Source organism: Hoplias malabaricus, chromosome 4 (genome assembly GCF_029633855.1).
Source record: "Hoplias malabaricus isolate fHopMal1 chromosome 4, fHopMal1.hap1, whole genome shotgun sequence".
NCBI classification, from domain to species: domain Eukaryota; kingdom Metazoa; phylum Chordata; class Actinopteri; order Characiformes; family Erythrinidae; genus Hoplias; species Hoplias malabaricus.
The window spans coordinates 24730449-24753229 of NC_089803.1; the positions used below are offsets into that span (position 1 = coordinate 24730449).

Sequence of the window (22781 nt, forward strand, 5' to 3'; positions counted from 1 at the left end):
CCCACACAAAGACATTTAATCATTTATTTTAAAATGCATTTTGCCCTTTCATAAACAACAAAATCTACTTCAATATACAGAGTTTCCATTTGACATTGTGCTGCATCTTGGGTGGTATGAGGATCTCTGCATCTAGGAGGAGGAAATGACATTAATGTATGGTTCAAAAGTCAAACCTTTATGTTAAAGGTTTTCTTAATTCGCTCACCTTGCTGATGCACTGTGGATGCTCTGGGCTGCTGGAAAGAAGCCATGATGCTGTTTGCTGTTGAGTTTGGGCCTGTGATCTGAAACAAAGAGATGTAGAAAAATCACCAAATATAAGTTAAATTTTATTTTAATTTAATTTTTCATCACCAAACTGGGCACAACAAAGAAAACTGCCAGAGGATATTACTTTGTTTATTACAATGCACTTTCATGCACGGTATTTTAGCATGCTTTGAAGTACATGAAAGAAAACTTCAATCACACACCTACTCAATATGAAGAGAAAATTCGCTACTAGATATTCATTTTAAAATATCACAAAAACATGATTTAATTAACATTTCTTGGTGCTCCTAAGATTCTTTTTTATTTTTACACACATTGTTTCTGTGGCATAGTTTATTTATAGAAATTTAGATAAGATTAATGTGTGTGTGTCTTACAGGTGTTTGGCCCTGCTGAAGGCCCTCATTCCAGATGTCTGGGATGCCTTTCTCCATGAGCTGGAGCAGCTCACTGTAGTCTGCCTGAAGGCTAGTGGCCAGAGAGTCAAACTGAAACAGCACTAATGCCTTCAGCAGACTGTGGATCTCCTCTGTGGGGAAAAGTGCAGACACTGCCATCATTGACCTCTCTCTGATACTACACCAACCAAACACTGCTTATTTTTGCATCCGCAGGGGAGTTCAGTGGATGTTAAGCCAACTGAGTGTATAGGCTTGCTGTGGGCATGGACCAGTTTTTACTTTCTTTGTCTCTTGCTTTTCTGAACTTTATTCCATTAGACTTAAATACAAAGAACTGCATCAGTCTCAAACTCAGTTATCTGTTTCACTCTTTTTAAATAAACTCCTGAGAAGAAGAGCTAATCCACTGCACCCAGGCAACGCCTTTTTCTGCTTCTTCCTCACAGAGAATGAAATGTTTGTCTCTCCCTCTGCACACTTGTTTATTCAGATATATGCATGAAGGATGCATACATGGCAACACAGACGTTTGCTTGTTTCATGTACATACCTCAACATACTGTAACATGAATAAAATGTGGGAAGAGAGACTAGATCAGTATTATGGACTAGACTAACATCTACACAGTTACACAGGAGCCCAAACATTCTGTTCTTCTGGACTGCAATAAATACATCACATCAGTTTAAAATATTATGCTCTTACATTTTGTTGCACCTTATGACAAGCCTGAGATAATGAAACAATCATGCAATTGTTCCCCCATGTGTTTAAATGAGCTAGGAAACCTAAACTCAGCTAGGCACTCTGAATTCCATTTATCCAGCATCATTCAAAACTACATTCTTAATCCATTACCTCCCATTCCGAAGCTGATCACAGAGGAGGGACATGAATGTATGCAATTATATTTACCCCTCATCCTGTCAGCAACATGGATGATCTGATTGAGGGCATGGAGCAAAGCAATATCCTCGAAAGTGCTTCCCTCTTTTAAGCTGTGCTTCTTTCCTTCTGCTTTCCTGCGGTTCTTAGAAGAGCGCCTAAATAAAAAGGCGAGAGTGAGTCTCAGACTTTCACCAAAAAACAATTACCAAGTGCACTGTCCATTTTCATCATGTTCTGTGAATGTTATGTTCTATATGGTGACCACTTTATATTTTGCTCTTCATTAACTTCCTTTATGAACATTTTTATTGGTAACCCAGTTCAAGCGTTAGCTATTAAGGGCAAAAGCCTGTAGACACCTGCTGACCCAAAACTGCTATTGAGATGAAGGGCATTAATAGGTAGTTTTCCCATTTTGCCTAAGAGAACTGCATTTCAATTTTAGAAAGCTTTTATATTTTCATTGGAAGACTGTTGTGAGGATATAACTGCATTTATCCACTACAGCATTAACGAGGGCTGATATCTGATAATTAGTGCCAAAAAAGTCATTGAATCGAGTTCCATCATGCAAGAGAAAGCCTGTGCTGAGGGCTCCTCTGCCCAACACCTGGTATTGGGTGTGTTCAGACCCATGGGTTATATTTAGATTCATGTGCAGTTGCTCTACAGCATCCCAAACTATTCTGCACAATGTGTAAGCTCAATTAAACACCAGTGTGCACTACTCATTATTCATTAGCGGTGTCTACACACTTTCAGATGCTTGTCATAGCTCCGCATTGCAGCTACTCACGCAGAAATGCGGGAGTTGCTTTGTGAGTATTTTGACCCAAGACGGCTGCCGGTCATGACACTGCTGGCCTCAGAATACAGGTCAGCATCTGCACAGCCAGGACCTTCCTCATCTGCACAACACATGGAATAAAACAAGGCAGCAGTGAGAACAGCTTTTAATCAACTCTGTGATGTGACAGAGCCCCCTGACCTGTACAAATAAAATTAACCTCATAATCTGTAGGCTAATTATTTAGTTATTAAGCTTAAATTATTGATTTTATGAATTATTCAGTAAATCTTAGATTATTTAATAACTAACTTGCAAGTTACATAATCATGAAATTGAAAAATTGAACTGTGGGCCACTAGCAAATTAAAAGCTTACGTCTTTCACAGCAGTCCTTTATAGATGTTAACTTGCTCACAGATGAAAAAAAAAAACGGGTTTTATTTCCTTCTTTGTACAACATACAAATTTCCAACAACATGTATTCCGGCAGTGTACTGAAGGGAAATCTGCAACTATGGTTCGACTGAGTGAGCTCTAAAATTGCATTATTATTGTTACGATTCTAGGAGTCAAACTCTTTTCCTTGTCTCTTTTCTTTAACATGATACAGTGTCATGTCGACTCCAGCCCAGCAGTGGCCTCAGTCTATAAATGCCAAACTATGACAAAATGGAAGCAAAGGGAGAGAGTAAGTCATCAGAATAGATCCTGCTTTATCAGAGTAACAGTGAGACTCTGACGGCTATCTTGATTGTGTATCAAGTAGCTTACAAGGTGTTAAGCTTTTCACTGTGTCATGTAAACCTAAGTTCAAATGGTTGAAATTCTTTTATTGAAGCTCTAACTCAGATGGTTGTGACACTACTTTTTAGGTCTGTATATTCTGGGGGTAGCCGTGGCCTTGAGTTTAGAGAAGCAACCTTGAGGCTGGAGGGTTGCCAGTTCAATTCCCAAGACCAGAAAGGATAAATTCATTCATGGCTGAAGTGCCCTTGAGTAAGGTACCTAACCTCCAAACTGCTCCCCGGGCCTCGAGGTGGTTGTGTGCATTCACTGCCCCTAGTGGTTGTGAAGAATTGCTCACTAGTGTGTTTATCTAAATGTTTTCCTGGTTTTGGTTATGCTGAAGTGTCAAGTTATATTTGATGTACTTTCTTTTCTATTTGTTGGCTAGATTTAGATTGTTGTTAAAACCCATTCAGCTTTGTTATGCTTGTTATTTTCTCCTACCCTTCTTTCCTGCTGTTATTTTGGCTTTCTTTTATGTTGTGCAGAACCTTGGGTGGTGGTGGTTGTGGGGAGGGGGTGATTTGAACGACACACATTATGTCTTTTACACAATGCTTTATATCAAGTTGAACAGCATGGTAAACTTTGTTGAGAATTGTGAATTATGGTCACAACAGGAGGGTCTCGCTCCTGATTTTTACCATGCATTACTCACAAGCAACTCAACACAATTACATCTAACACACAGGAACCAGACTTTGTCCTAAAGAAGTCAATATATTTTTTCATTTGATTATAGTGATTAAACTACAATTTAAATTGCGTATTGGTCAAAAGAGGGCCTGCAGAAACTGTTAATAAATACAATAAAAGACTGCATTCATAGTAATAAGTCACATGTAAAATTTAGTTTATAACAATAATTTACCAACGTGCTCCAGCATAGCCTTTGCCTTCTGATCTCGCACCACAGCTAGACGATTTTTGTGACGTGTGAATAGAGCCTTCTGCGTCTCCAGGAAGCCCACCTGGTTACTGTGAGCTAAAACGAGACAAAGAGTCATACCTGTGTGATGGGGAAAAAACAATATAATAAAAGAGTTAAAGTCAAACGTAAGAGATGTATATTACCTTCCAAAAGGGCAGGCTTCAGGTGGGTTTCAATGATGTCTGGTCGGCTATAAAAGTAAATCTTAAACAGTGAAAGAAGCAATAGGTTTTAAATCCAAGTTTGAAAAACATCTATTCAGCAGTAGTAAGTCATATAAAGAAATGTACGATCAGACTCACTACTCTGAGGGCTTCCTCCCATGCGGCTCCCTCTATCAAAGCAGAGATGGCTTCCTCACAGTCCTGAAAACAGACACATTTCATTAAATATACATGGAGAAAACAACATGAAATCATCATAAATTAATGTTTTCATTTTTATTCATGATCATGGTTTCTATAAACATAATCAACCAAATCAGGTTCAACAAACTACAAAAATGGGTTCCATATCCCGGCATGATACGTTTCTTGGCTCTAACGCAGTTGATCTAACTAATTTATCCTCAGCAGCAGGCATATTTCAAATGACAGTTTATTTTTCAAAATGTAACATATTGGAAAAATAGTTAATGTGTTATGAACAAAGGCTCTGGCATATTTAAAAAAGTCAACAATGTGACCAAATGTGTTAATGTGTTCAAATTATTTGTGCATTACTGTGTTGAAATGCGGGCTATAGATTATGACACACTAAGCACAGTCCTACTGAAGCTTAAATGGGAAAAGGAAAAAACTACTTATAAAATGTGAAACAACAAGGGTGCCAGCACCTTCGCATACTGCTCCAACAGCAGAGCAGCCTCTGTATGTCGTCTCATGTCCAGAAGCTTCTCTGAAAGTTGAAAAGCACATATGCTTTATTGAGATTAATGACAACACAACAGATCATTGAAATCGTCTCAAATTGTTTTAGCAGTCAGTGTTCTACCCCATTAGAAACGTACTGCTACTGGATTAGAAAAGTACTGCCAATGGAAAAATAAAATGTTCCAGTGCTGATAAAAAACATGCTTACATGTTCCATCTAAAATGTTAGCAGAATTACAAGGTCATTAAGGAGCTAACATTGTTCAAGTCTGGCATTTACCCAAAATATCCCACACAAGTGAATGAGTAAGCTTTGACAAATGTGGTAGTTAAGTTGCTTTGGCAGTAATAGCCTACAGTCTGTGTAGCTGGTGTCGGAATATGAGTTTGATATGCATCACACCCTCATGCCCAAGTCATTTTGGAGAATTTTTATTTCTGCATTCATTATGTAATTATAAATATATATTCAAGCCACATGTTGAAATATGGTTCAAAGCAGTCTTATGTTCATGTCAATGCATTTCAGATCAGTGTAAGCCTGCATATGTTATTGTTTTTAATATTTAAATTGCTATATGACCTTCAAAGTGCATAAGGGATTTTTTTTTTAAATAAAATTTTTCAAATCTCATGAAATTAATTTTTTTTCCAAAATATGCTCAGACCCAGAATTCCTAATGTGTGTATGACACACAGCTACACACCAAACTCCTCACAGGCAGTCACCCGGAGCGGGAATCGAACCCACAACCTCCAGGTCCCTGGAGCTGTGTGACTGCGACACTACCACTACACACACACGGACACACAGACAGATACAGAGATTTAGACCACTCCACACTGTACCTGCCAGCTCTCGGGCAAGCTGTACCAGCTGTTCAGGTGGCAGAGGGATTTGTGCTGCCACAGCGAGGGCGTGTCTCCAGCTCACGCAGCTAATGAAAGCTGGTAGAGCACGGGCTGTCTCTCCACATCGCCATAGCAACAGCCCCGCCTGCTCGGCCTGCTGTTGCTTCAAAAGGTGTTCCGCATAGGCCACAGTCAGCTCCTGATGACACCACATGGAGATCAGAGTTTGCAAATACATCCACAGTTACGATTAAAGTTACTGGCACAAAGAACAAAACAGAAATCAAATTCAACAGCGAAAAATAGAAGTCTACATTCAGTTTACATAAATACATAGCATTACAACCCTGAAAATCCTGTTTTAGGAGAAACACCTTGTGCTGTTGGCTGTCTGAGGAATAGAGCGCCAGAGCATCACTATATAGCCTCTGATCCTTAACCAGGTTTAATACTTCAGTGAAGTGCTCCTCACCTGAGAGAGAAAAAGAGATAAAGAAAGTCAATAAAATTTTATTTATTTTATTTCTTTTGGTTCTAAACCTCAGGGCAAACTCAAAGAATCATACCACACTTGCTGAGATGATGCAGGGCTTTCTTGTATCTCTTCAGGTGTTTGTCAATTGTGTAGTGCTGGTAATTAGGCTCCAGGGTTTTCAGCATATTCAAGAATGGAAGATACTCTTTCGGGTCCTAAAGATGAGCAGAGAGGAGGTGGAAATAGTCTAGAGTTCTGATAATGAATTCTGATTACCGATTCATTCTGGTAAGTCTACAGACACCTCCAGAAATATGAAAAAACTTTACTAACCTTCTGTGACTTTTCTGCCACCATAAGCACCAGATCAAAATCATAGGTTCCCAGAGAGTGTTCATATAACTCATTCACATTGACCAGAAACAAAAGATACTTCAAAGCCTCTTCTGCATTCACAGCATTCTCTGCATTAGGTGGGGTCACTTAACATAAACATTACCAAAAAAAAGAGATTACAGACATATAGGGTTTTTTAAAGTGTTGGGAATTTTCTGAGTAGAGATTTACTTTGTTTCTTGATCAAGACTTGATACTCAGTTTAATTCTCACCACGTAATTCATGGACTTTCTGCAGCGCAATCTCCAGTTCTGGTGTCGTCTTTCTCACATGTGAGGTCAAAATACACAAACAAAATCTGTTTGGACAGAAGGCAAGATTAAGTATTATAACAGCCAAATAGAATATAAAATATAGTAAATAAACAGTCTCACAGACGCCTAAATACTAGAGTATGTATGTTCCATCAAGACCAAATCTATTAAATGTTACAAACAGGGAAATTAAAAATGTTTTCTCTACTATATTCTGCTATGAGTATGCACAGATTTCTACCCTCAAGTCAGTAATTTTTTACTACTCCATTAAAACTGCATCAGAGAGAAATCTAACTGAACTCTCATTGCTTTTATTAATGAATACATACTTTTGCGGATCAAGGTTTTCCATAGCTGACCGCAGAGCATCACAGACAGTGTCCACTTTCTTTTGCCCACCTCCTCCACTTCCTGAAGCTGATTGGTCAGCTGCACTCATTGGACAAGGGTACATAGTTTTGGTGGTGTCTTCCTCCCTATTGAATGATGAGTCACATCATGAAATGAAGCATTTTCACAGCACTGTCTACACCACAAAAACATCTTAGAGAGTGACATCTTAATTGTTGTCAATATATAGTAAAAATATGTTGTGCTCATTAATTCATTCATTATCTGTAAGAGCTTATCCAATTCAGGGTCACGGTGGGTCCAGATCCTACCTGAAATCATTGGGCGCAAGGCGGGAATACACCCTGGAGGGGGCAATATGTTGTGCTCGAAACAAGTAATTCTGACCAGAGAAACGATCCTAATGTTCATATGTTATCTGACTTGGTTTTTATATTTTCCCCAGAAATAGTGGTTGAAAAAAATATCTGAGGAAGAAGACCCTTACTCTTGATAAAACCATCTTAACAAGTGAAGCTGTTTAGAAATAGGTTGATTAATCTTATAAAGTTCTTTTCACACTGAGAAATATTGCATATATTTTAGTATAATGTTACTAAATTCTACATACACATGCTGTATGTCTGTATGGAAATTTCAGAAGATAAACTTACTTGAGCTCTGTAAGGAAAAGACTGATGTAGTTGACTGAATCGATCTGTTTCAGAAATATTTCAACATTTTCTAAAAACACCTGCGCATATGAAAAAGCATGTTAGTATTTCAGTAGACGGCAAAGAGAGCACAATAGGAGCTAATTACATCATGATCACGGTGCTCACTTTGGGATTGTGGTCATAGATGAGGTTGAGGTTGATACGCAGCTTCCTCATGCACTCAAAGGCATCTCTAAATTGCAGACTAGAACAAAGAACATGTTTAAACCCACTCGCTAGAGTCAATGTGTCTAGAAATTTCATGTGTAGTAAAAACAAAACAATGTATATACAAATCTTTACTCACATATTTTATCACTAAAACTTAGAAAAGATAATGACTTATTTCACTCACTTATCCAGCCACTTCCTGAGTTGAGCCAGCACAAGCGCTCGATGATGGATGGTCTCTAGGTTACCTCTGGGCATCTGGGAAATAAGACACAGAATATTATTAAGGCTCATCTAAAAGCATCAATAATTCATTGACACATCACTCACAGACAGAGCCTGAAAATTTTTGAGAAACTCTGATGGTCTGATACACACAGAATAAAGAGATGCCTTACATTACAACGTTACATTAATAGTCCATAGGTGTCAAAACTGTTTCTAATGGAGGAATTTCACTATAAAATGTAGCCATTAATGAGACAGGTGTTCAGTTGTTCACATACAGCTTAATAAAGAAAGAAAGCAAATGAGGATTTATGGCTTTCCTGAAAAAGTGTTACATCAAATCTAAACCTTCCCAGAAGAGGCATTTATTGCAGCAATGAAGATGATAAATATCTAGGGTTAACTGGCAACAACAGACAATAATCGGAGTGTGTGTGTCAGATCTGTATTGACCTGTAGGATCAGTCGTGTGTCCTGTGGCACAACAGTAACAATGCGAGAGCCTCTCTCCACTCTGCGCACACTCTCATCATTTTGAGTTGCTTCTGAGCTAAGAGCAGCCTTCACATCTGCACATACATCAAGACAAAAACACTGTGATTAAGACATAATGTGAGACAAGGCTTACCTGCTTTTAAAGCGGAGAATATAATTTTCCAAAAATCATAAAATACTATAAAAAAAAAAAATTGAAAAACACATGACAAGTTTAAACAGAAACAGGGTTCTCAGAGCAATTTATGTTGTGATAATCAATGGACATTTCCTGGTTCAAACTCTCTATACAGAGAATCTTAATAAAAATCTAGTTATTCCCTCACCTTTGATGGTCATTGGAGTGAGGTGGAGACAACGGCAGGTGTGTGCGTGTGTGGTGAGGAGAAGGAACTCATCATATACCACAAAGGAAGAAATATTGGAGGCAATCTGCAAATAAAAAGTGACATTATACAGAGAGGACAAAAACAAAAATAAGATAAAATTTTAAATCAGTGTCTGCCTTATAAGCAAACATTAAGATATCTGCTGTGCAAAAAACACACATGTTGTGCAGGCTTGGGGAGAAAACGTTAGAAATGCAATGCAGTGCTCAAGGACCAGGAGCAGGTTTAATTTAAAGGCTCGATTCTTACTCATGATTCCCAATCTGTCTATAATAGAGCTAGATTAGACATAGATACCTGTGAGTCACCAATATAGAGGTGGTGTCTTTCTGTGAGACCTATAACATGTTCCTGTTGGGAGAGAAAGCATACATGAATACCTGCAAATCTATATAAAACACACACAATAAAGAAGTGAAAGAAAAGTATACTGTTACCTGTCCATTGATGGTACACAGTGCAGTGTGTACACAGGGCAGATAAAAGTTTACAATGCACCCAGTAGAATCCCTCCATTCTGTTACTGTCACCTGAGAGGAGGCTAAACAAGAAGGGCTTATTCATTTTTCATAATGAGCATAATATCAATCTATCTTTACTAAGTGCAGTGAAGAAATATCACTTTGTAAAAATACTTTTTCAGTTTTAATACACCAATACTCTATGCGGTGTCTATAAGGTGTTAAAGCCCTTACAGACTTCAGCAGCACTCACCACAGTGCACTCTTCTAATCTGACCATCCTCTAACTGCAGAGCCAGTGTGTCAGTCTTTGGGTTATGGCAGAGACTGATCACATGACCTCCCACAAGGAAATCGGACCTGATTAACACACAGAGCAAATCACAAATTAAATAAATAAATAAATAACCATGTACCGGTTTCACGTACTGATTGTAGCAAACATAAGAACACTGTCAAAAAATCCTGTCTCACAGTCGAACATCTGTCTAAAAATATATGGGTGTATTTTCTGTACCTAATCTCCAGACTGTCCTGAGACTCCGATGGTTTGAGAACGAGCAGACGTGATGTGGTTAAGTCATCTCCACATGCTACCACCACAAACACATCATCCCTCAGCCACAGCAACAAGCGTAGAGCCAGCACCCCCTCCTGGGTCACTGCAACACTGCATATGAAATTAAATGTGTTTAATTACACACCTAAATGTCTGGCAAAATGTGAAGTTGAACACCAGCTAAGGACTAACATTAACATTCAGACTGGATTTCAAAATAAAGCCAACAGTATGTGAATAAAACCTGTATGTCCTCTGTAAGACAATGGGTTCAGAGACAACTCTAAACCCAGATGAATTTGTGGCAGGCACACTTGTGTTTTCAGAACCTGAATGAAAAAAAGAAAGCCTTGTAACTCTTCTCATAAAAGCAGCACAATATGTATCACAATATGACTTTGGAAACTGTGGAGTTACGGGCATGAAGAAAATGAAGGAAAGTGAAAAAGTGATTTAAGAGGTTTTGTCCTATACTTTTCTAGATATTGCACCTTGACTGTAGATATGTAAATGGCCACCAGCTGTTAATGCAGCAAGCTCATTGGTCCTCTGAGGCTGTGAGTGGAATGTGACCAAGCTGGCAGCAGCAGGAAGCTGTAACTCGTAGGAAGACATGGGTGGAGGTACCACACTCTGACGAAATGTTGTCATTAAAACTTTATCTGTAAAATAAGTGAGTCATGATAAAAGAAAATCAGGTGACAGATGAATGACAGATGAATGACAGGTGACAGATATAATTAGTTTACTGTTCTCACACCATTTGTTTGCTTAAGAAAACAGTGTTTGTTTATGGTTACATTATCTTTTTTTTTCCCCGTTATATCATATTTTATTTGTTTCAGCTGGTTTCACACTGCAATAATTAAAATGCACAAAAATATGTGGGTGTTCTTTACATCCCTAGGCTGGTCAGCAATAACAAGGACGTTAATTTATTGTTAGCTTATCATATGACCATTCTGGATACTGATTATTGCTAATTAAAAAAATACTAACTTAGATCAATTTAATTACTCAAAACTATAAAATGATCGGGTCATTTATGTCTGGTCCACACTACCAGAAACGGGTATACAGTCCTAGTTGTTGCTGGTTGTCACCTCCATCAATGACTGCCACGCAGGCATTGTCCTGTGAATCGTCTCCAGTGCTGCGGTCTGTGGACCAGCCCCAGTCATAGGTGTAGCTGGTCCAGCCTTTTGTCAGAAGGTGCAGACGGAGGGGCTTCTCTGGGTCCCAACACACACATGCTGGGGCTTTTAAAGGCTCACTTCCAAAGTGCAGGCTCTGCTTTAGGTACCAGTGGTAATTCCCTACTGTCCAAAGCTGAACTAAAAGTAGGGAGAGCCAGTATTCAGTAACACCAACAGCATTATGATTGAAGTTATTCAGTGATAATATTGTTCGAAAGGGATTTCAAATATGCACTAACTGTATGTGCTGGAGTTGCGTTCCTCCGCTGGTTTCATGTCTTCAATCCAGACAGCCAGCACTGTGGAGTCACTATTCCAGAGCAATTCCTTCACCTGAGAAACAAAACACTTAGTCAGATGTAAACAAAACAAACAAAATATAAAGACGCTTTACCTTCTAAGACTAAAGGCTGAACTGTGCACTAAACACAGCGTTACTAATAATTGCCATAAACAGCACCAAATAAGATGTTCTACAACAGGTAAGTTCACCTTACTCAATGCCAACAATGGGCTAGGGGTTATAAAGTCCTTCAGTATTGGCCTGGGAAGCAGTAGAACTACTTTCTTTGGTGTGAAAAAGCACCATTGAATATCTCTAGATTATGTGGAGTGGTGTTTGTGCTCCAGAATGAACCAACAGATATTACTATATCATTTTATAATGCTTAGGTGGTATGCAGCCAAAGCTACAAACAGGTTCTATGTTTGCCTTAAAGCCATCCTAGAAGAGTGCTACCACAGGTGTTCCTGCAGCAAAGAGGAACAATCCACTTAACTGTGTTCAGAAGAACTGTTGGATAAGCAGGAGTCAATAAATGTTTGGCTGTAAAGTATGTCTTAAAACATATATCCATTCAGTACAGGGTCACTATTGGATACGGGAATAAAGGCCCAGGTAGTCCTTCCTGGCCGGCAGAATACTGATACCTTGGCCTGTTCCTTGGCGAAAGGCAGAGTGAAATCTCCATGAAGTAAGCCATTTTTTTCCATAAAAACCACACTGTGTTTGTTAGGGTGCCGCTGAGTCGAGGCTATCAGGCTGCCTGAGGGTCTAAACATTCAGACACAAGTTTAAGAATTTTAAAGTAGAACACTATAACAGCAGATTTCTAATGGCAGTTTGTTTAATAAGCTATGACACATCAGTATTACAAGACATTTTGATTTGAACATCAATTCTCCACAGGCAGAATACCATTTCTTCACACTAATTTGAGAATCTCTTACTTCCAGCAGAGCGGTTGTTCAAGTCCATTGACAGCTTCACTGGTTGCCTGCAGGACACATTCTCGATTCCACACTCTTACTTTTCTCGCCCCTGAAACAAAACAAATGACCTCAGTTTTATCAGCTTGGGTTAAGTCCAAAGAGAAATAGATTTTAAAACTATTTCCAGTTAGCTATTTTTTGCTATGTTTGCATGTGTATTCAAGGCCTAAACATGAGATTTAAAAACTAAATAGCAGCTTTTATTTCTAAGCAGTGTTTTCCTAACAACATAAACCTTCTGTACAAACAAACAAACACAATCTTTAAAGCAAACTGAAATACATGAACAAGTTCATGTCTGTGAACTTGACACTGAAGAATATGTCTTCAAATAATCCTTGAAAAACTCAGCACCGCCTTTAACAGATGCTTGTTGGAAATAAGAGGAGTAAACACTACAAATTACATTTGTGTTCCTGAACCAGTGCTTGGAAAATATCTGGCATACTGGGGTGGTTTCCCAGACAGGAGTAAAGACTAGTCTTGAACTACTCAGCAGTTTGTATTGTAATTTTCCATTGAAAGGAGGATATAGTCCAGGACTATCCGTGTCTGTTAAACCCAATTGTGTTTTAGTCTAATTCTCATCTTTTATCTGGAATACAAATTTTATTTACATATAACATATTAGCTTATTTCAAATTGTCCCAATATTTTTGCTTCCCACTGTATGTGAGTAGGAGTCACCCACCAGTCTGAGGGCAGATGGCACTGACAGCAAACAGCTGCCCATCACCTCTCCATGTTATTCTTGGCTTTCGATCATCCCATGGCATTGCAGGCTGCACCTCCTTACATGACACAAGAAACACGAGTGTGTGTGTGTAGTAAAGAAAGACACTGAACAGGCAAATAAAGCTCCTGTGCTTCTGCAACTGTGCCAAGAATCTCAGTACATCATAACAGAAATGGTACCATTAAAATATTACCATTAAGTTGCCATAATTTTTTTCTGCATTCCAATCTGATTTATGTTGCAAAACTATCTATCTAACTATCATCTACTTGCAGATCTGACTAAAGTGATGGCTACCTGATACTACTTAATAGACAAATTAAAGACTTACCACAGCCTTTTTCTGAGCAGCTTTCTTCCCTTCTGAGCCATGAAACTGGGTTTCCTTCTTCCCCCATCCAACTGTGATGAATTTGCCTGATACACAAGATTACTCATTCATTAATATACCAAAACTACTACCTAATTTATAACCGAGAAATAGGTTTATTAACCTAGCAACTCTCATGAAGCGCACCTTCCCCAAACTCGTCCTGATGAATGGCCACCTCAGTTATGGGCTCAAAGTCTTTGGTCATCAAGATAATTGTCTCCTGGCCTGAAATACATATACAGAATATGAAAACATCTTTGAATAAAACACATGCTCAAGTCACAGCGGACAGAACAATGCGTCATTATGACTCATGAATTTACTGATACCTACCTGTGCAGAACGTCACCAGCTCCTGGTCTGGGCTCCAACTCATTGCAGTCAGACCACTATCCACAGTACCAACACACTCCAACTACACAAACAGAGACATACCATTGTTCTCAGTGAACATTGCTGCTGTACTTAAAACAGTGGACTGAACATTATGGAGCTCAGGTTTCAAGGTCACTGATTATTTTTAAGACTACATAAATTGTTAGAAGCAAAAAAATGCAAACAACTTCCATGACTGAACTTGAGGCACAGAAAAATATTGCTGTGTCTTAAATGTGTTTGAGGGAAAAAAAAACATTTCACAGTTGATATTTCTATGCATTGTTCAGTCAAATATGTTCTGATGTTCCTGATGATGGAAATTAACAACTTAAAAGCTGTTTTGACAGGAAACTAAACGAAGGCTACTGGTGCGCATAAAGATTGAGAGGGTATTAGAAAGCAAAGACAGCTGCTGTAATACCTGATTAGTGCTAATGTTGTAGAGAATGACATCACCGCGTGCTGTGGCCAAACAGGCAGATTCTTGCTCAGGCAGATCCTGAATACCCACCACAACGCCTTCACCATTCTCAGGCAGATAGTCCTCAGCTGTCAGTGACACTTCATTGACCACCTAAATATGATTTAAAAAACACACACAACAATTACACCATTCATCTCTGGACAGATACTTATTATTAATAAGGAACACCTCATTCACAGTCTAAACATAGCCAACACAGACTAATCGAGGTAAGCTTTCTTCTACTTGCACCTGTTTTTAGGTAAGCATGGGCAGTTTGCTATATCAACACTTTAACAGTCATAATGTCTATGCCAGTGTTTATTTAAAATGTGATTTCCAAGTACAATGTAAAAAAAATACATCGAGAGGTTTAATGGTAAAATACTCCAATGTAGAAGGAGAAATGTGAAATTAATAAAGTTCAAAGCATAAATAGATATACCATAATAGTAAAATATGCAATGAAAACAAATAGAGGAGTAAGTAAAAGAACCTAAAAAGTCAAAAGACCATAAGAAAATGAATGCACAGACTAATAACATTATTTCATATTATAATGTATCTAAAAAAAAGTAAGATATACATAACTATGGTCATGTAAACAGGTGCTGGAGGTTTGGGAATAAATATTTATATTGACTGAGTGACAGCAGTGAGTGGAGTTTAGTGTGTCCTATAATGTGTGTATGATAGATTGTGAGTTTACAGTAATTAAAAGCCAGCTGGAGGTGACTTAATCAGAGCGAGACTGAGAAATACCATTATTTACAGAGTGGTACTGGCCAGAGAACACCCTATAAATAACAAGAAACACGTTTGTCATTGCACTTCACTGTACTGTGTGTACCTGTCCTGTCTGGGGCTCATATTCAGTGATGGAGAACTGAGAGGAGATCAGGATCGATCCACAGTCTGTCCTCACAGAAAAACACTGCGGAGAGCCTGGACTCTGCAGCTCTACAGACTTCAAACACTTCAGCAGCTTCAGGTTTCTCATGTTTCTTCACCATTCAGTGTAATCAGATGTCAAGTCAAGGGAAAAAGAGAGAACGAGACAAAGGGTGAGACTAATTATGCAGTACACAGCATACCATGTTTTGTATGCCCCAACAATATATGAATAACAAGAAACCATCTATTATTAGATTATAATATTATAACCAACAACTTGAATCTCCCTCTGAAATAAAAAAAAAACATAGACCACAACACGATACGTGTTCTGTGGATTTAGTCCAATGACAATACTGATAGCTTATCTAGCTAACGTTCTTGATAACTGTAAAACCACCTTAAGCGAAGGAGACAGTTGACATTATATTATCGCCCCTGGATCTTAAGGTGGAACAGAGAACAAACGTTACAAAAGACGTGAATAACAAGCCAAATTCAGTGACATTTCCAGCTTCTCTAAGAGAAAAAGGGCGACCATTTCATGAACAGTTATGGAAAAACCAAACATGCTCATAAAAGACTTAGTAACATACTTCCAATACCTTATCCTCTCCGATAAGCCTTAAAGAGGACCCATCTACTTAATAAAAACACAAACACGCTGCCAGCTCTCATACACCACAGACAGACAGCCACGAGAGAGGGACACGCCGCACAGTTAAAGATCGCCCCCTCTCGCCTCGGAGGATCAATGACTGGCCCTACTCCAGAGCACCTCAGGTGTCGACTCCGAGTCAGATTCAAAAAGACGGAGTGGATTCAGAGAGTCTGGTCCACAGAAATTGACCGTTAAACTGTAAATGGTTGTCAACAAAATCACTTTGACCTGTACAATTTATTACAGTAATTTATATAAGCCTGTTTCCGCCACATACCCTACATGTATTCATATCAATATATTGACTTAGTATCTCAATATATTATCTTAGTAGCTCAAAATATTGAGAATGTATCTTAAAATATAACATACCATCTCAATATGCTGACTTAGTATCTGAAAATATTGAGATAACAAAATATTAATTAAAATAATGTGCCTTAGGGTTTTATTATTTTATGTGGCGGAAATGGGCTTCCATCTCGCCGTCCCACGAACCCAAGCAAATATATTGCATTATTAGCGTCGGTGGGCTGGAGTTCTAAGCGTTGGAGTCGACTCCAGATCCATGCTTGAAATCGGAGAATCTGATCTTGGGTGCGCGCACACAAAACTGGCTCAACCAGATATTAATATGCTAAATTTTTTATAATGTCAGTGAACTCTGTTAAAGTAATATATAGCTGTAGCTTATTCTTACGCTATGCTTGTTCTAGGGTAGGTCAGGCTGTTTCAAAGAGAATACTATCCTGTGAGTATGAGGAAAAAAAGCAAGAACAAATACACGAGAACACGGGCGCACCCTCAGCTGCACTACATTAAACACACGCACACGCACACACACACACACACACACGCGCGCACGCACGCACAGAAAGTGTTGTAAGCAGCAAAAGAAGGCGAAGTCCTGGACAACTCTGCCTCTTTTTGCAATACACTACAAAATGCTGGAATTGACTAATCCCGTTTTCGCTTAGTGCTGTAGGTTTTAACCGGTTCTTAAGGAAATAAAACAGAGACAGAGGTGCTGTTCACGCTTTGGAAAGTCGCAAGTATTAACGGGACAGGTAGGTGACTTTTCAGTAGTGTATGAACAACTACCACGAAGAACATGTCTGATCTGTGCCAGAAGACGATCCCAGATTCCAGTGTCTGTGGTGTGTGTCTGTTACAGTGTCGCCAGTCCTACAGCCAGCATTCTCCTTCGAGGTGGTGGTGTTGCACAAAGCAGGATTTCTCAAGTGTAGGCAGATATCTTAAGTCCTAGGTTACGCCTGTCCTATAAGAAAACGGCAGAGGGTCATTCCTCTTGGACAGTTCTTTTTTATTTTGGAGGATTCCTCTATTTTCCTAGAGCTTTAATATAACCTTATTTACAGTCCAATAATTTTGGCAGATAACAAGTAAACACACCTCTAACAGTTTTCTTTTACTAGGAACATAATAGTAGGGAACTCTCAAGAAGAAAGCAAAACCAGATGGATATTTTGTATTAAAACCAAACATATTCTTTGTTGTGTTTTACAATATTCATTCATCAATTTGTGACAGAATTTGTAATTTGAAAAAAAAAAAATTCGTATATTTATTTAATTTTATGTGATTTCAGTTCATGATCGCTCAGAAAATAACAGTGCATTGTGTAAATACATCAAACAACCAACAAATAAATACTGACATGGCAGAGCATAACCTCTTGAAACGACAATGTTCCAAAGACTGATGTTAAAAGCTGTTTTGACGTCTCAAATGGTCAAATTTCTTATGTCACTAACCCAAGGGACCATTTCTTGCAACTGACAGAGTGTCTGAGCTACAGGTGAGTGGTGGAATTTCACACATGTAATGAAAGTAAAAGTATATAAGTACAGTGTAAGGAAAAAATTAAGCTGAATGTAATACACATTGACTGACTAAGCTAACTGCAAGATGAATATCTCCAAAGCTGCTTATTGCTTATTCAAAGCATTACTTTGAAGCCTTGTTAATAACAAAACATTTACACAGCTTTGACTGAAAGATACACGGAGCATATGAGTTCCCAACAACAGGGGTGAAATTTGGTCTTTCATTCAAACATTGCGTTATTTTTGTGTAAAGTAAAAATACGTCCCTGACTCTTCCTGTGTGTGCACTGTTTTGCTGAGCATTTATTTCTCTGCTCCTTTTTTCAGCTTGATGGAGGGAGAAGGAGGGCGTAAAGGAAATCCCAGTACTCATGTGTCTGGGTCACTTCCTCCTCAGGCAGAAAAAAACAAATCTGGAAGTGGAGAGACTTACAGTTCGATAGTGAGTCTGGAGGAGACTCGGACAGACTCGGACACTATGGGTCTGTCTACAGGTGAACAGGAGAACAAGGGAGCCCAGATAGACACCTCACAGCCAGACAGTACTATTGTGGGCCTCAGAGTCAACGAGAAGCTGCCCAGCAACAAGCTGTGCGGCTATCTGAACAAGCAAGGCGGTCCACTCAAATCCTGGAAGACCCGGTGGTTCATTTATGAGGACAAGAGTTGTCAGCTTTTCTACTATCGGACAGCACAGGACATGACCCCCTTGGGCAAAGTGGAGCTCGGCAATGCCACATTCAGCTACCCACTACAGGGAGAGGAGGGCACCTTCCACATACAGACCCCAGAACGCACATTTATACTCAAGGTAGGTGGTCCCAGTTATACCGCATAAAGTGCAGCGCAGCTTTGGTTTTTAAAAATGTGTAAAATTAAGACAAAGGAAATTTTAATCTTTTTTGTCATGAGAGTAGTGACTAAATGCAGTTAGTTTCATTGCAATTACTTCCATTGGACTCAAGCTGTGTTTGTCCAATACATTACAAATCCCATTGCAAATAAATCCATAAACATGTATAGGCTTATTATTTTTCTTATATATTAACTGTAAGATATGGTAATTGGTCATTTTCTGTGTCTTTTAAGTGGTTGCTCTTGTTTTGTTTGTGTTTATGTGTGATTTGTAGCAGAAGTGCTAAGCTGTGAATATTGCTAACGTTTCTCTCTGGAAGCAATACATGGAAAAAAAAAATTATAATAACCTATTAATGTTTTACAACCTAAATAAGCAGAATGTTTTTTTAATATCAATACACATGTAATCATAAACACAAAGCCTGGTGCAACAGTACATTATAAGCATATGTATATTTTCAAAGCACTAGTTTAATTATGTCAGCAGCACATGGTAAAAAAACAGTAACAACTATTGACATTATACAAGTTATTCTTTAAAACAAAGTACTTCAATGCTTCATCTTTTAAAATAATACTACAAACTAAGTTTGCTGTGTTCTCCCATTGAGGTCTTCTGGGTGCTGCAGTTTCCCCAGTGTGAGTGGTTTGAAATTACAAAATTCTCAGAAAATAATCAAGCATCAAGCATAAATCTATGGCCTTCATTTTGCTGAAACTCCTTTCTTTAAAATCAACCCTTGCGTCACTGAAAACAAAAGCAGTTTCATTTTTAATGTGAGATTTATTTCAATTCGTGTGTATAAATGACTTATATAATTGACTTATAAAACATCAATGTCTTACTTTCTTTCTTTTAACCTCACCCAGTGTTTTTCCTGAGCACATAAATTCTTCTCCATGTGGACCTGAAAGAATCACAGAAAAAAACAAATAGCATGTGCTGTTTGTATTGTAACATGGGTGACAATACACTCAGCTTAGACCAGATAATCCGACTTCCCCAAGCATTGAACTTGAGACTGTATGTTCTACAGTTATAGCCCACCACAGAGCAAGTATGATTTTGGTGGCAGATCATTCTCAGTACTGAAATGACACAGACGTGTTGGTGGTTTGATAGTGTGTGTTGTGCTGGTACAAGTGGATCATGCACAGCAGTGCTGCTCGAGTTTTTAATCCCCTCAGTATCACTGCTGAATTGAGAATGGTCCATATATCCAGCCAACAGCTTTTTATGGGAATTGTCCTTTGTCCATTGATGAAGGACTAGAGTATGAACAACACAAACTGTGCAGCTGCAGTTGAGGTACTATCCCTAACTTTATTTCTACAAGGTAGAATAACATGGTAGGTGTATCTAACTTTTGAGTGAACACTGATGTGTCTGATAGCAGCACAATACACACTAAAACGTATCACTATGTCAGTGTCACTGAAGTTCATTAATTCATCCATTGTCTGTAAACGCTTATCCAGTTCAGGGTTGCAGCGTGTCCGAAGCCTACCAAGAATCACTGGGCGCTAGACACACTCTGGATGGGGCACCAGTCCATCACAGGACATCATTCACTCACACATAACATACCAAACATGCCTTGTTTTACTGTTGTGCTGCTGTGTGAAGATATTTGAGAAATGAAATATACTTTTTAGCGGGTTTTGAAAAAAAACTTTTTAGTCTTGTTGGCAGTGGTGACCTTTTATTCTTATTACTCTTGCAATTAGTTACAAAACTAATCACTTATCCTCTTACACTTTTTTTTTTTTTACTTCAAACAAGCACGTAACACAGTGTGTGGCTGTTCAGAAATGTTGTCTAAACATTAATCCATACATTGGAATGCTCTCAAGGGGATTTCTGACTTTCACAATCTTATCATAATGGAAGCGGAAAGAAATGTGACTAAACTTGAATATGTTACAGAGCCTATGATTTATGAAAGCCTAAGATTTCAGAGAGATTTCTGAAAACTTCTCAGCTGTTGTTTGTCTCCTTTTTGCCATACGACTGAATGTGTGCAGTGTGTTCAGTCAGTCCATCCATTATACATTGTACTTAATTATCCTATGATTTGGGTGGTGGATCATTCTCAGCACTCCAGTGTCACTGACATTATGGTGATGTGTTAATGTGTGTTGTACTAGTATGAGTGGATCAGACACAGCAGTGCTGCTGGAGTTTTTAACCCCCTCACAGTGTTACTGCTGGACTGAGATTAATCCACCCACTGAAAATATCCACTACTCAAATAATACCTGCTCTCTGGTGGTCCTGTGGGGGTCCTGACCACCGAAGACTACCATCTGTGATTTTAGAGCTACAAAGTTCACATATAATGTATAAAGTCAGTGGATGAGTGTAGAAACAAGGATGCGATGTTAATGTTATGGCTGATTGGTAAACAGCAGCTTCAGTTACATTAATCATTTAATGATGAAAGGTCAAAAACCTGTCTAAATTTATGTGGAATAAAATAAATATATAAATTACATACAACTATATTACATTTTCTCGTTCACTCTTTCCTTACATTTTGGAGATACATAGGTTTGAAAGTGTTTTATGCTCTGTACTTCATGCAGAAAATGTGTGTTGTGGCTTGTTGCAGGCTGTGAATCTGGAAACTAAGATGTACTGGCTGCAGCAGCTGCAGTTGAGACGGTGGCAGCACAGAAACCGGCTTAGCGCCGACAGTTCACGGACCAGTTCAGAGATGCTCATACAGGGAGGTCAGCAGCTCCTGGACACCTGCCCTGGTAAGACTCAATCAAAACCAAAAGATGAAACCATTAGACCAGCAATTACAATAAGGCGCTCAGCCTTCATGTTGCAACATGTTGGCTTCTGCACTTGACTAATGCAGGGAATTTTTCAGAGATATGAGACTTTCCCTGATCTGTCTGTTACATGATAGAGGAGTGAATTAATTATAGAATGTGAAAGTCTAACACATTGTTTCATGAAATGTGATTAGCTGGTTATACATGTTTTGACCAGTTCAGTTCCTGAACTGTGGTGTATATGGAACCGAAAGAATATGATGAAATGATTAAGGCAGTATTGAATTCCTTTTTCTAAATTTGCCCAATCGGGCGGCATGGTGGCGCAACAGGGTCCTGGAGATGTTGGTTCGAGTCCGGCCTCAACTGACTGACTGTGAGGTGTTTGGTGTATTCTCCCCTTGTCTGCATGGGTTTCCTCCAGGTGCTCCAGTTTCTAAAATGTTCTATTCCAAAATGTCCTTAGGTGTGAGTTTGTTAGTGAATAATGCCCGGTGATAGACTGTCGCCTCCATCCAGTGTGTGTTCCTACCTTACGCCCAGTGATCTGGGTAGGCTCTGGACACACTGCGACCCTGACATGTATTTACATATCTACTATCTGTTTGGCTTTGAGAGAAATGCAGAGATGCTATAGTTAAAATTATGAATAATGATTGCTGGATGATTATATGAAGTGAATTGACTGCATGAATTGAACTCAGCATACATAAAATTACACAATGTTGATGAAACTAGACATTAAGCTTTTGTAGAAACATTTTATTTTATTAGAAATATAAATATTTTTGATACTATTAAAAATATCTAAAGTTAGTTGAAAGATGTTTATTCAGTACCATTCCCTGTGTCAAAATGGGTGATTCATTTCTTGAGGTGAGTTATATAGTCTAGCTTCACTGTCTTCATGCTCATGGAGGACATACTCTCTGTTAATGACTAAACATTGAAATATTGTTTTGAGCCTTTGTGTGTGTGTGTGTGTGTATATACCATATATCTATATATTGCAATTATTACAGTTTGGACCCCTCACTCACATTC

The 22781-nt window shown here is 38.6% G+C and overlaps 2 protein-coding genes across 11 annotated transcripts in view; one reads left to right on the forward strand and one right to left on the reverse strand.

The window, feature by feature from the left end:
- elp1 (elongator acetyltransferase complex subunit 1) lies at nucleotides 1–17057 on the reverse strand. Of its 4 annotated transcripts, none has more exons than XM_066666971.1 (37): nucleotides 16949–17057; nucleotides 15544–15697; nucleotides 14652–14804; nucleotides 14186–14267; nucleotides 13997–14077; nucleotides 13811–13896; nucleotides 13435–13534; nucleotides 12702–12792; nucleotides 12402–12525; nucleotides 11711–11804; nucleotides 11379–11609; nucleotides 10767–10937; nucleotides 10520–10604; nucleotides 10234–10386; nucleotides 9970–10076; nucleotides 9693–9796; nucleotides 9553–9606; nucleotides 9193–9298; nucleotides 8825–8940; nucleotides 8328–8401; nucleotides 8099–8177; nucleotides 7931–8010; nucleotides 7256–7402; nucleotides 6882–6967; nucleotides 6606–6754; nucleotides 6364–6487; nucleotides 6172–6269; nucleotides 5795–5996; nucleotides 4909–4970; nucleotides 4376–4438; nucleotides 4217–4277; nucleotides 4014–4127; nucleotides 2363–2474; nucleotides 1594–1721; nucleotides 654–805; nucleotides 209–287; nucleotides 1–132 (listed from the first exon to the last, which is right to left on the reverse strand). In XM_066666971.1, the coding sequence occupies exons 2-37, from the start codon at nucleotides 15691–15693 to the stop codon at nucleotides 65–67; spliced, it is 3966 nt and encodes a 1321-aa protein (XP_066523068.1). In that variant the 5' UTR covers nucleotides 15694–15697; nucleotides 16949–17057; the 3' UTR covers nucleotides 1–64. The 4 variants fall into 4 exon arrangements, with proteins under 4 accessions (XP_066523068.1, XP_066523067.1, XP_066523066.1 ...); XM_066666970.1 differs by lacking the exon at nucleotides 16949–17057 and adding an exon at nucleotides 16193–16323; XM_066666969.1 differs by lacking the exon at nucleotides 16949–17057 and adding an exon at nucleotides 16184–16297.
- The window catches only part of tbc1d2 (TBC1 domain family, member 2), a 22919-nt gene continuing 15887 nt past the window's right edge, over nucleotides 15750–22781 (forward strand). Inside the window, exons 1-5 of one of the 7 annotated variants that reach the window (XM_066666980.1) lie at nucleotides 16971–17315; nucleotides 17423–17491; nucleotides 17858–18067; nucleotides 18423–18906; nucleotides 21566–21713. In XM_066666980.1, coding sequence (XP_066523077.1) covers nucleotides 18427–18906; nucleotides 21566–21713 — 628 coding nt within the window. In that variant the 5' untranslated portion in view covers nucleotides 16971–17315; nucleotides 17423–17491; nucleotides 17858–18067; nucleotides 18423–18426. Of the gene's footprint in view, nucleotides 15758–16807; nucleotides 16846–16970; nucleotides 18068–18422; nucleotides 18907–21565; nucleotides 21714–22781 lie in introns of those variants that run through there. The other 6 variants (XM_066666979.1, XM_066666978.1, XM_066666982.1 and 3 more) reach the window with 6 other exon arrangements.